Source organism: Vigna unguiculata, chromosome 7 (genome assembly GCF_004118075.2).
Source record: "Vigna unguiculata cultivar IT97K-499-35 chromosome 7, ASM411807v1, whole genome shotgun sequence".
Classification (NCBI taxonomy): Eukaryota; Viridiplantae; Streptophyta; class Magnoliopsida; order Fabales; family Fabaceae; genus Vigna; species Vigna unguiculata.
This window is the reverse complement of record NC_040285.1, coordinates 35,712,988-35,725,697: the sequence shown is the minus strand read 5'-3', so window position 1 is coordinate 35,725,697 and position 12,710 is coordinate 35,712,988. Positions and strand designations below refer to the sequence as shown.

General features: G+C 32.5%; 1 protein-coding gene across 1 annotated transcript; it reads right to left on the bottom strand.

Moving 5' to 3' along the window:
* Nucleotides 1-10,379: 10,379 nt before the first annotated feature.
* LOC114192294 (EPIDERMAL PATTERNING FACTOR-like protein 5) lies at nt 10,380-11,788 on the bottom strand. Its single transcript, XM_028081974.1, has 2 exons — nt 11,491-11,788; nt 10,380-11,361 (listed from the first exon to the last, which is right to left on the bottom strand). Exons 1-2 carry the CDS (start codon nt 11,591-11,593, stop codon nt 11,105-11,107), a joined length of 360 nt encoding a protein of 119 aa, XP_027937775.1. The 5' UTR covers nt 11,594-11,788; the 3' UTR covers nt 10,380-11,104.
* Between the last annotated feature and the right edge of the window lie 922 nt (nt 11,789-12,710).

Here is a 12,710-nt window from a genome sequence, read left to right as displayed (position 1 = left end):
AATTAAAATAATTTTTCATCTTCAACAATAAACAATATAGCTTTTGCAACATAATTCTATATTAAGCTCTGAAGAGAAAGTGTTTGACTGTAACTGTTCTACCTTTCCTACACTCCAGAAAACCCTCGTGATTGGGTTGAAGGGCCTAATTTCTGATTTTGGCGTGGATCAGAGGAGTCTAACCAAAACTAATATAATAAAAGCCCAATGGACCACAGAGAAGAGCAAACCCAAACATACAATAATTTGTTGAGACCTAAAAATACCCTTCTGCACATTTGATAAAAGCTACCCAGATCGCACTCCAAATTTATTTTTGGATGTTGATTTTTGGTAAAGATGCTTCCGGATATTAACATCCGGGGAAGAATTTCGACTTTCAAATATAAAAAATATATATACGGAAAGTCGACTTTCGATATTTTTTTTACATTTAGAAGTCTAAATTCTTTATTGGATATTGACATCCGAAACAACTTTATCAGAAGTCAACATCCAGAAATAAATTTGGGAGTGTGATCTATATAGCTTTTCTCAAAAAGGTCAAAAAGTATTTTTTGAGTTTTAAAAAAATTTTGGAGGTGCAAAAAAATTCTTGGAGGTGTTGGAAGAAATCCCCCCAAACATTGATGCCGAAGTTTATTGGGCTTGACAACGTACTGAAAGGATTATTGGGCTTTAGAATATATCTAACTTTGACTGAGAATTTACGATGCTGAAACTGTGGATAATATCTTAAAAACCGATGTGTTCTTTTTTTCTCGGCTAAAAAAAAGGTGATGTTTTATATTTTTTAACGATTTAAAAATGATAAGTAAGTGATTAATTTAATATCCAACATTACATGTTTATGTGAAGTATAAAAATACAAGATTAGTGTTTGTTTTGTTATAACTTATAAATACTTTTATTTGAGAGAAAACCTTACAAGGCACTATTCACTCCGTTTCTTGCCAATTTTCCTTTGTTAATATTATAATCATGAATTACTTTTTAAGTTAACAAATATATTTGAACATTTGTACTAAATGGGGCAGTTTCTTACAAATTAAAAAAAATTATAACTAAAATTATGAAAGGAGAATTAAAATAAATTTTATTTTAATGAAATTTTAACCAATGAGTTTTTGCATATGACTGAAAATTAATATGTTTTTCAGTAAAAAAAAAATTGATTCCTCCCCTTATATAATCACTATATTACCACATCATATTATTATTGTAGAGTAGTTTATTTTATTTGTGAAATTCTTTATTTACTTTCTTTTAAAAGTTGATGTCCGCTTGAGTGATCTAATGATAGTTCTTTTTCTTTTGAACAAATAACCATTTATTTATTTTGTTTCATAAACTACAACTTATAAACGCATACAAAATATTTGTTTGTGTGCGTTTAGTTGGATAAAAAACATTGCATTTTAAATTGACGTAAACTGAAAAAAGAAAAAAGAAAAAAAAAAACTCCTTCTCATAAGCGCTTTTAGAAATTAATTTTTTGTTATATCAAGTATGAGCATAAATAACATAAGAAGATTAGATTTTAAATTGTTCAATCCTTCGTAATTTTAAAGATAAATATATAATAACTTATTTTATATTTTTTTTTTTATCCCATGAATCTTTTATATAATAATTTTTTATGAACATAAAAGCAAAAATTAACTATTTAACGTTTATTTTTTAGTTCAAAACTTTTTTTTAAAAAAAAAAGTAGTAATACTTATGAAAAATAAAAGAAATATTCAATTTTTAAAGTAAACTATATGTGAATGAAAATAATATAAATTCAATTTATTCACCATTATGAAGCATGATGTTAACTGTAACGTTCCATTTAATTAATACGCGTAATTAAAGAAACGTCACACAATTATAATATAATCATGCAGTCTTGGAGTTTAAACAAAAGGCCGTACAGACCAAGGCACACCACGATGCCACAAAAAATAAAAGAAACATGTTAAACGGTTTACTGAAATCCTAGAAAGATATAAAAGCGGACAAGTACATGGGTTGTAGACTTAAGGATAGCCCAAAAGGACAGAAAGTCCGGCCCAAGAAGGCTAAGCAGCGGGTTCGTCTCTCCTCCCTTGTTGACCACGGTTACCTCTCGCGTCTACTCCCATCAATAAAATTGATGATCATCGCGAAGATAGAAGAACAACATACAAAGCAACCAACAAGAAAGGGTAAGCTAGAGCCAACAACAATTTCATCATGCAATCAAATGTACCTTCATAGCCAATATACACATATACGACATACACATATCACTCAAACATGTTATGACCCTTCAATCAATACACTAAGACTCGACTCATCCAGATACATATAGCCTGGTCGGATTCATCGGATGCTTGCACTTGTGGTGGATACCTCTGCTCACCTCCGAACTGCTCACCCCCGAGCTAAGTGTTACAAGTGTTATAATGAATCAAATTTCTCTGACACACAAGGTTAGCTCTTAATGAATTTCGTCCTCCTGCTACTCTCACCATAGGAGTCAGTCCGCTCTAAGTGAGACTAACTAACTCCTTAGAGTGTCAGGATGCAACCTTATCCTGAATCCTTACCAGACCATATAGATGGGGCACCACCAACTGACCACCTTACCTTGAGCGAGCCGCCTGGGCGGCCATTTGCGCGAGAAGGCCTGAGCTAACCTCGCCTAGGCGAGATGAGCTCGCTTGGACGAGTTTAACAGTCGCCGCCACTGTCATGCCTGTAACAGTCATATTTTGCACATGCCAACAACAACACCAACCATCTCATGCATTCACAGCAACATACCAATACCAGGATCATAAAAATATACCGCAAACAGCTTGCAATCACATTAAACAGATTAAACAGAAAGGTTCTAGCTTCCCGTACCTGGATAAAGCTAGCTGGAAACCTCGACACCCAACTGTGGAGCACGTACAACTTCTAAGAAAAGACTCAGAGCTGGAAACAATGAATAAAAGCGGGTCGTTACGGAACCCTGACAAAAGCTACGAAAATATACCAAGGAGGGACAACTGCTAGTTGGAGAGCACTTAAGTGAGCTAGGGACGGCCAAGCTGAATGCGAACAGAAGGTGTCGTGAAACCCTAGCAGAGAAGGCGGCTGCAGCTCTAGGTTCTGTGAAAAGAGTGGAAGGTGAGACTTAGGGCAACGAAGTATGATTTTATATACTAGGTCAGCCCTTAGGCCCACTTACAAGGGCAACCCCCTTTAATTTAGGACAGGCAAAAAAGAATTATTCTTAATGGGCCTTACATTAACTATGAATTATCTATTTTTATTGTTGGATATATTATTTTGATTACTCTAAAATTATTAGTAATAAAGGCCACGAACATCGAGAAGGAATCTGATGACTTTTTCATAGGAATAGTCAACTAATTTTAATGAAATTTGATGAATTTTTAACTGATTATATATATATATATATATATATATATATATATATTATGGAAAATCGAAGTTCATCATTCAACAACACATAAAATAAACTAAAGTTACATAGTTTTCCTACAAAAGTCATCAAATTCATCCACCACAAATATCATAACATCTTATTTAAACTGAGTAACGATCAACCACTTTCAAAACACATATATGTTTTAACCTTTAACATTAAAAATAATTTGTACCTATATCACACTATTATCCTCTTCTACACTTAATAAACATTCATTACAATAAAATGTCTCATTAACAACCAATTTTAGTAACCAAAAAGTTATTAGTCATTATAGTTACAAATATAGATACAAATTTACAAAATAAAAAATGATTTGTTACTAAAATATTTATTATTATAAATAGAAAATTATAATTTATATTTAAATTGGTTTCTAAATTTAGCTATCATGGTTTTAGCTATCAAAGGTCACTAAACATTACCTAGCAGGGTTTTTGTTACCAAAGGAATTGATTTTTAAATTAGTTTCTAATGAACTAGTACCAATTTAGTGATCAAATATAATTTTTTATTTATAATAATAACTATTTTAGAAAATCAATAATTTTTTATTTTGTAATTTAGTATTTAAAATTGATCACTATAGTGATTAACAATAATTTGTCACTAAAATTAATGGTTAATAAGACATTTTTTTGCTGTAATTATTCACTCCTCAAATTCAATACATTAAAACACAACGGTCACCTCCAAATCTCATATTTTACAAATTAAATAATTTAGTCTCTAAATTTTGAAATATTTAATCCAAGAGAAGAGACTAAAATAATTGAATCACTATGATTTTAAACAATTTAAAATTTACACTCCTAGTAACTAAACTATATCCTTAAACAAATTAAAATATTTACTCCTACATACAGATTAAAAATTTTGGTTCATATGATTTTTCGTCATTCTAAATTAAATAAATTGGAACAATATACCTTATTTTTACTATACAAAAATAAATAATGATATTTTGACTACTAAATTTTGACAACTTTCTCTTACAACATAACGTGTCATCTTCTAAGTGGTTTTTGAATATTGAGAATGAGTAAAAGAAAAAAATGGAAAACTACTTAGAAAATAACACATAAGATTATAAGAGAAAGTTGTCAAAATTTAGTAGTCAAAAAATTATTTTCCATATAAAAATCGAGTTTAAATAAAGTATTGCAAAAACTGTTCCTCGCACTTGAACTGAAATGCGATTACTTAGCCATGGCTCCTTCCTTTTCGGCAACAATTATGTGGATGATCCTGCCTTCTATAAATGGATCTCTCTGCTTTTATCTGATACCACATATTCACTCAATCTTATTTTTTTTCTAGTTTCTCGTAAATATTTAAAAAGTTCCTGACATATGTTAGAGAACTTGTGTAATTCACCGCAATCAATTATATTCGTTGTTCGTGATTGAAATCTTGAAAATAAAACATAGAAATAATTTTAACAACAAAATAAATATATTACGTACTCTAAGAACGTAGGAAGTATGCAGTGATAGAATGAGAAAATTTGAATGTAGGACCATCAACACTAACACAAAAGAAAGAAGACAAGAGAATACAACAAATCTCGCAACGCAAATGTGAACAACCACCGCAGTAATGTTAAATCTATGGTTTTTTACTAGTGATAATAGTTACATTGTGAAAAAAATATAGTCTATTTGAAAAATAAAAATAAAAGAAACGTTTAGAAAATTGATATTAAAATTCAAAGACCATGCATGCATGCATTCATCATTAGTACATCGATTGGAAGTATCGATAACAACGGTTAAAAGTTTCACATCGACTAAAAATAAGACTAATTCATAATATATAAATGAGGTGTAAATCTCACCTTACAAACTGATTTTGTGAAGTTGAGTTAGATATAAAATCCATTTTTAACAAAAAAAATCATAAAATGTTGAATAAATTTTAAGTCTCAGGAGGAAGTGATCGGAAAAGAAATTATGCAGGTGACGAAATTAATGAGGAGAATGCATTGGTTTGCACGTTGCATAGATTGATGAAGACAAAATGTGGGTGGGGTTGTGACGGTCCATAAAGAATCAGAATTTTCTTTCCTATGGTTATCGCCCTCTTCAATTCGCAGACAAAAAAAAGTGTTCCTACAAACACAAGGAGTGGGTTCAATGTCATGTTTCACTCTGTCAGAGATTCCAAAGCCATACACAAACTACACTTTTCATCTTCTTAGCTCCTATCGTATCCCATCTATTCTTGTAGTTTTCTTTTCTTCCTTACACCACCACCAACACTTCCTCATCAACTTTTATTCAATGGGAAGAACATCTTCTCAGCCTTGCGGATAACCAAAGTATTTGATTTGGTCTTTACATTGTTTCTGATTTTATGAGCTCAACCACTAACTTTTCTAACACAAACTTATCAATCACCATTGATCGTATTTTTTGGAACCAGAGACTAACTTATTAAGACATTTCCATTAACAAAAAAAACCAGCAAAAAAATATTATATTATAAATTTGTCTTATTTTAATTGATATAGAATTTTTAACACATTTTTTGACGTCATTCATCACTATATATTAACAATGGTAAGTGAGTGATGCAATAGATTCAATAAAAAACAAATCTCAATAACATAGAATCAAACTCATAACTCTAATGTTATAATAAGAAATGATTTTTAAATCTGATCTGACCTTAAAAAAATGTCTTATAAAATGAGATTTAGACTCACTTATATACAACTTATATACAGAAAACTCACATTATATCTCTGGTTGAAATGAAACATAAATCATTCCTTCGAAAGATAAAGATAATTAAGATTTGTATTTACTTTATATATAAATTAATGTTATCTGTATTCTTAACACAGATCGACACTCTTGTTCAAAACTTGTATATTCACGTGTCTCGTCATCCTAATTAAAAAGGCACAATGTTTTAAATTTTCAAAATTTATTTTCTTTTAAATGTATCTAGACGAGATATAACGAAGAAGAAAAAGGACAAACATGCTAACAAACCCACTGATTTAGAACTATATATAGAAAAAATTTGATACTTAAATATATTGATTTTACTGTGATTTCTAATCTAACTGGATATAATTTCTTATAGAGAAAATATTCATACTTTTGTCAAGGAAACTAAGACACTAAGACACTAAAAAAATTCAGAATGCAATGCTCTTTCTATTTACTTACCTGGTGTTAACGAAATTGTAAACAAACTTATTTATTTATAATTAAGTGATTAATAAGAAATGATTATCGATGAGTAAGAACTTTAAATGTGCGAAAAGCAGAAAAGGATGATTTTGAAGGTGTTTAATTAACAGTAGTGCCTAATGCAAGGCATGATGATGGTATCTGAGACTTGGATGCTGTCGACCTGCTGCAAGAGAGAATCTTAAGGGTACCCACTGTATGTGCAACCACAACACTTTCATTTATTGCTGTATGGTCAGGTACCATCTTCAACATCACAACCTCGATCAAAACAGCAAAAATATAAAATCTGGTTTAGTTTCTAAAATTAGACCAGTACGTTAGTTTCGTAGGTTAAATTGGGAATTAGTTATGTCAATAATGAGGACAACTCAAAGAATTCATAAAAATTAAAAAATCAAAAAGTGAAACGGCTTGCAAAGAATTACTCAATAATTAGGAAATGTTACAAAAATCTTCGAACGTTATTTTCAAATGGCAATAATTAAGGTTAAATAAGTTTGTAATCTATAGTAAAAATTTCAAGTTTTAATTTACATAAAATAATTATAGAGACTAAAAGTTCTGTAGGAACTACAAAATTTATATAATCCATCAAATTGTATTCTTTTGTTTCTTTTTTATTTTTCTTTAAAATGTTTAAATAAATAAAGACTCATATGTAACATATATTTCGAAATGTTATTATTCAATTATTTATTTTAATTTTTATCATATAAATCATATGATATAAGTTTTGTTTCTTCTTTTTATTTTTTTATATAATTTATATTGATTTATTATTTGATATATTTCACAAGAATTGCATGTGTATGGAGCATTAATAGTCTGATAGCAAAGACCAAGTCTTAAATAATGAAGCTTAAGAAAGAACAAAAAAATATATTCTAGATAAAATTTATAGGTTTCATTCTTAGAATTCAAAGACTCCTGAAAAAGAAAAGTCAGAAGTTCCACCATAGATCATATAATATGTTGCTGACAAAGATTTTGTAAATAGTTAATTTGTAAGTATTTCATCTTTCACCCACTAATTTATTTAATATATATAGAAAATTTGGAACTGTTTTAATTTACATAATGTGGGTCCAGAAGATGATACATGGAATGAGACTTTCATTTGACTTTGTTGGGAGATGAGTTAAACCTTGAAGCCTCTCTCATGTATGGGTCCAGAGGTGCTGCTAAACCATCATTTTAGGGGCAAGTATAGTTCTATTTCCGAATTCAATAATTTAGACTTGGGAGTTATGATAGTCCTTGTTTGTGAGTACTAAAATATGCTTCATTTTCAATGTAATGTTTCTAGACAGTGATCTCAACCAACTTTATCTTTTTGGTGTCCAATTGATACCTAATAACATTAATGCTCGTATTTGGTGTCTGTCAAATTTTATGGACCCGTATCATCGGTTCACATGTTATCTGATTATTCTTCATGGGTCGGAAGTCAAAAACCATCTATTTCAAACAAAACATGGGTATGCACAACAGGAAGTGCCTTCGGTTTCGCTGCATTGACAATGAAATTTCCTAGAAATAAGACGAGCAGATGAAACATCACTAAAGTGTGGTGAATCTGATCAGGGTTTGATGGTCAAACAGGATTGGGAAGGTGGTGGGTAAGAGAGGTCGGTCTGAAAGAAAGATTTTGATGGATGGAAATGAAGATGTGAGTGTGATGAGGAAAAGTGGTGAGGGCTAAAACCACTTTCCCAGTTTCACCGGCAATCCCAACAACACAGTCTAATCAGACATCACATCGTTTTCAGAAACTTAACCACACTTTGAAGATGGTGGGGTGCTGTCATGTTCATGTGTGTGGTGTAATGGGCATCCTGATTAGGTTTCAGGATTTTCAAGGTCAATTTTTGGAGCAAAACCGCTTCATCCATTTTCCCGTCTCATTGTCAATGTGTCTTGTCAAACCCTGAAATAAAACTACTAAATACATGTTTTTCTGTGGGACTGTGACATATTATAAGTGCAAGAAGAAAAGAAAAAAACAAACAAAAAACAACAACACTGCCAGGCCTCGTGAAAAAGCAGACACACTTCTCGGGCTGTACATCTCTCTCTGTGTATCAGAGCCAGCTAATTTTTTAAAACCATACATATGTTAATGGATACAGAAAATGATTAATTTAGTAACGCAAATATAGAGAAAAAAATCTGTGTACTTACTGGATTGATAGGTTTTAGTAATTATTAACCATCCCAATAGCAGATTTCTGTTTTGGGAGTGGAAATGCTCAGATGAAAGAATGGTTTGAAAAAAAGAAGGGTTAAGTGGGTAGAGAGAGTTGTTGCGTTATTTTGTGAATGGGGACTTTCCTTTTGCCAGTTTTTACTTTTACCTCAATTGATACAAGCAACACTGACAGCAGGGTTACCCAGCCAAAGCAACTCTGTATCTCTGTTCAACCCAATTGCAGAGAAAGGAGCTTTCTCCCCCTCGTGTGTGTACTGCAATTTTGGGGCGAATTCCCCAATTCTCTCTTCTTCACTGCCAACACTCGTCACTCACATGTCATCCACTACAATAATACTATCATCTATCCATAATTGTTGGCCCATTATTTTATTCTTCTTTGGGAAACATATCAAGTTCAGAGTCACATATATCTTAATCTAGGATTTATGAATTAGGTTCATTCAAAAGAGACATCAACTTTAATTTGCTCCCAAAAGTAAACAGGACAGAGTCTCTCCGCCGTTTGATGTGCATCACTAATCCATTTGTCAACCAGTTTACGCAATGTTTTTGCCTCATAATTCATATGGTGGAGGAAGTTGTGCATGGCATTTTCAGAAATACGCATCATGGGACCTAGTTTCATTTTTGGTTTCGTGTGTATAAGCATGGACCCCTTCAAAAAAGTGAACAAGCTAAAATCAGAAACATTGGTTCCATTCATCACTAAAACATCTTACAATAATTGAAACCTTTTTAAAATCAAATCTCACTTTCAATCATAGGAGCGATATTTAGGAGAGAATCCATGGTTCCCACAATTGTTCTTGCATAAATTTCATTCGTGTTATGTAAAATTATTATGTACAGAATAGAATCTACCTTTGAAATGTTGAACATAATTACATACTTTAAACTTCAGATTTTTTATTAAACTAATCCATGCTTCCACATGGTACACAAAGACGCACTAGATGCACTTGGAAGTGTTAATGCATAGGGTTTGAATTTAAGTGGTCATTCTAGCCGGTGGGAATACTGAAACTAATGCTTCAAAACAAAGAGAAAAGGAAGAATACACTTCATTAGGTTAAATGTTAAGTCGCCTGAGAACGTATATGAAGAAATGAAAGGAACATAAACAAGGACAACAATGGGGAAAAGTGGCAACTTGTACGGTCAAAAAACAATAACTCACGTCCATTATCATAGACACTATAATGAAACAAACAAATGCACCCCCATGACTGTGTTTCGTTTGTTACTTCGTCCATTCTCCCCACATAATGGTAAGTATATCACTCAGAACTTGTTGCTGTGTCAAACGTTGCTTTCTGCAGAGGTGAAAACACCACTTGTTGGCTTGTGCACATTTAATGGAAAATGAAAGGGGGGAGAAGGGGGAACCGGCGCGTGCGCATATAAACAACTCTCACATAGTTCAAATTAAAAACTCTCTGTGAAGCCAATGACCGAGAGCGATGAGACAGGTCGCGTGATAACAAATCCTCAAAAGTACAAAATCCAAACAATGAAAAATTAAGAATGCAACCTCAAAAACCTAAATGCCTTAAAACAGTAAGGTAGCACAAACTTCAACCACTACAAATACAAACAAAAGTTGAGCAAGTTAACCCCGGTAGCTATCCAGCATCATTCAAATAGATGCTATGCATCCATATGATGGTTATCTGAAGAGAGACTATACTCATCATAATTACAGCTTAGAACCTTCATTGACTTGTAATAATATATAGAGGGTGGTAGGGTGGTGATGCATTGCAAGGTGCCAGAAACATACACCAAAAGGGGAATGAAAACGTATACAGATAGAGAAGGGAAACAATACATAGAGAGAAGTAGGAGTGTAGTGTGTTAAAAGCAGAGAAAGGTTTAAGATATTCGTCTCGGTAATCCCACCTGAACATCTTACATTCCCAACACTCCCCTCCTGACTGTCCCTCCCTCCTTCCCTCAAAAGGTTAATCCAAAAATCAATACTATAAACATCAATAATACTATAAACATAGTACTCTTAAACAACCCAACCTCAGCAACATTAATCAGTGCACGAAAGGCACTAACACTGAGATAAAAATAAACAAATACCCCAAAGGGAAAATTTAAGACGGCTGCTGCTAGTGTCTGCAATGTTCTTCTGCTCGCTTCTGCCAACGTTTGTGTTCTTCTTTTGTACTAGGATTTTTATAATCCATAACTATATATGCTAATTTATTAACGTCATGGCATAAAAAGCTTGTTCCCACACTTGCAACGCCATGCTTCTGGGTAGTACTCGAGGCGAATTATTAAACCGGGTTGAACTGGAACGTGAACGGGTGTGCAAGGACTGCACCAACCGCACTTGGATCTGCACGACGGCGGCGACGACCCCGGCCCGCCGAATCTCTTCTCCCCAGCCACAAGTCTCTCCACCGGCACCGCCGGTGACCCATTTTGCTTCTCTTCCCGGTTAAGGTGATTCACAGCCCCACCACCTGAAAAAACAAAAAAAAAAAAACGTGAGAAGTTAGAACTGAAGCGTGTGTCTTGAAAAAAGAAGTGGGGTGGTTTTTTCTTTGTTTTTCTTTTCAAAAGTTTTTGTATTGGTGGAAGTGTGAACTTACTGAGCTGTGGGGTGGGAGTTGTTACGGCTGAAGCGGAAGAGAAGAAGAGAAAAGAGAAGGTGGTGAAGGCTTTCAACCAGTGGAAGCGATGGTGGTGGCGCATTACGCCTATGGGCGAGGTGGGGTGCGCAGGTTAGGGAAGAGATGTGAGATAGGAGTTGAAGAGCGAGAAGGAGGAAGACGATGTTGAAGGGAGGATATGTATGCAGTGTTGTATTATTGTTGCAGAAGCGAAGGGAAGATTATTGCGTGAGAGTTGGTGTGGGAGAGAAAGTCCAAGTCAAAAAGAAGATAGTGAGAGAGAGATAGAGAGATAGAAGTTGTTTGAGTATTAGGGGAAAAGGCCCAAATGGTAGGGGCATGGGTCCTACAAAACTCCACAATGATTGTGATAGGTGGGTTCCAACTAGGTGAATTGTATGAAGTCCCTTCAAACAAACAAAGCCCTCGTTTGAGTAATTTTCCATTTTAATTCTGTACTTTTTTTAATTTTACTTCTGACATTTTTATTCATTTTAAAAAATGTTGAACTCACGTTAGATTATTAATATTATTATTACTCGCATCAACCATTTACTATTGGACGTTCGATATTATGTTATATAATCAAACTTACAATTAAACTTTATGAGTCTAAAATTAAAGATAATAATAAAAATAGACATGTTACTGTTCTTCGTATTGTTCTTCTTTATTTAATACCATTCACATAATCTAATTTTTATCGAGTTCAATTTCTCTGCTTTTGATGTCGTTTTTTTCTTCTTAATATTAAAAACACATTATTTTAATATTTTTAAAATATTTTTAATATATTTTAAAATTTTAAAATTAATAACTATTAATATATTTTGAAAATATAAAAGAGAAACGATACATCAAAAATAGTGGAGAATCTATATTTATTTTTATCCTTCTCTTTAAAAATATTGCAAAAAAAAATTTCACCTTTTCATCTCCCTACCAGAAATAAAGTGTATGATTGCTATTTATCTCCGAAAAAATATTCACTACATTATATGTGTTGCAGATATAGACATGTCAGAGGTATAAGTAAACGTCTTTTCATTTCTTGAGAGGGGCAGCCAACAATAAAATAAAATGAAATGAAGATTGGAAAATAGTTTGGATCCAATGCTATTTATTCATCATTGCACTCATTTTAGGTAGAGATGTTGTAATTTGGTTATCAAATAAAAGAAAGAAAAATATATATAGAT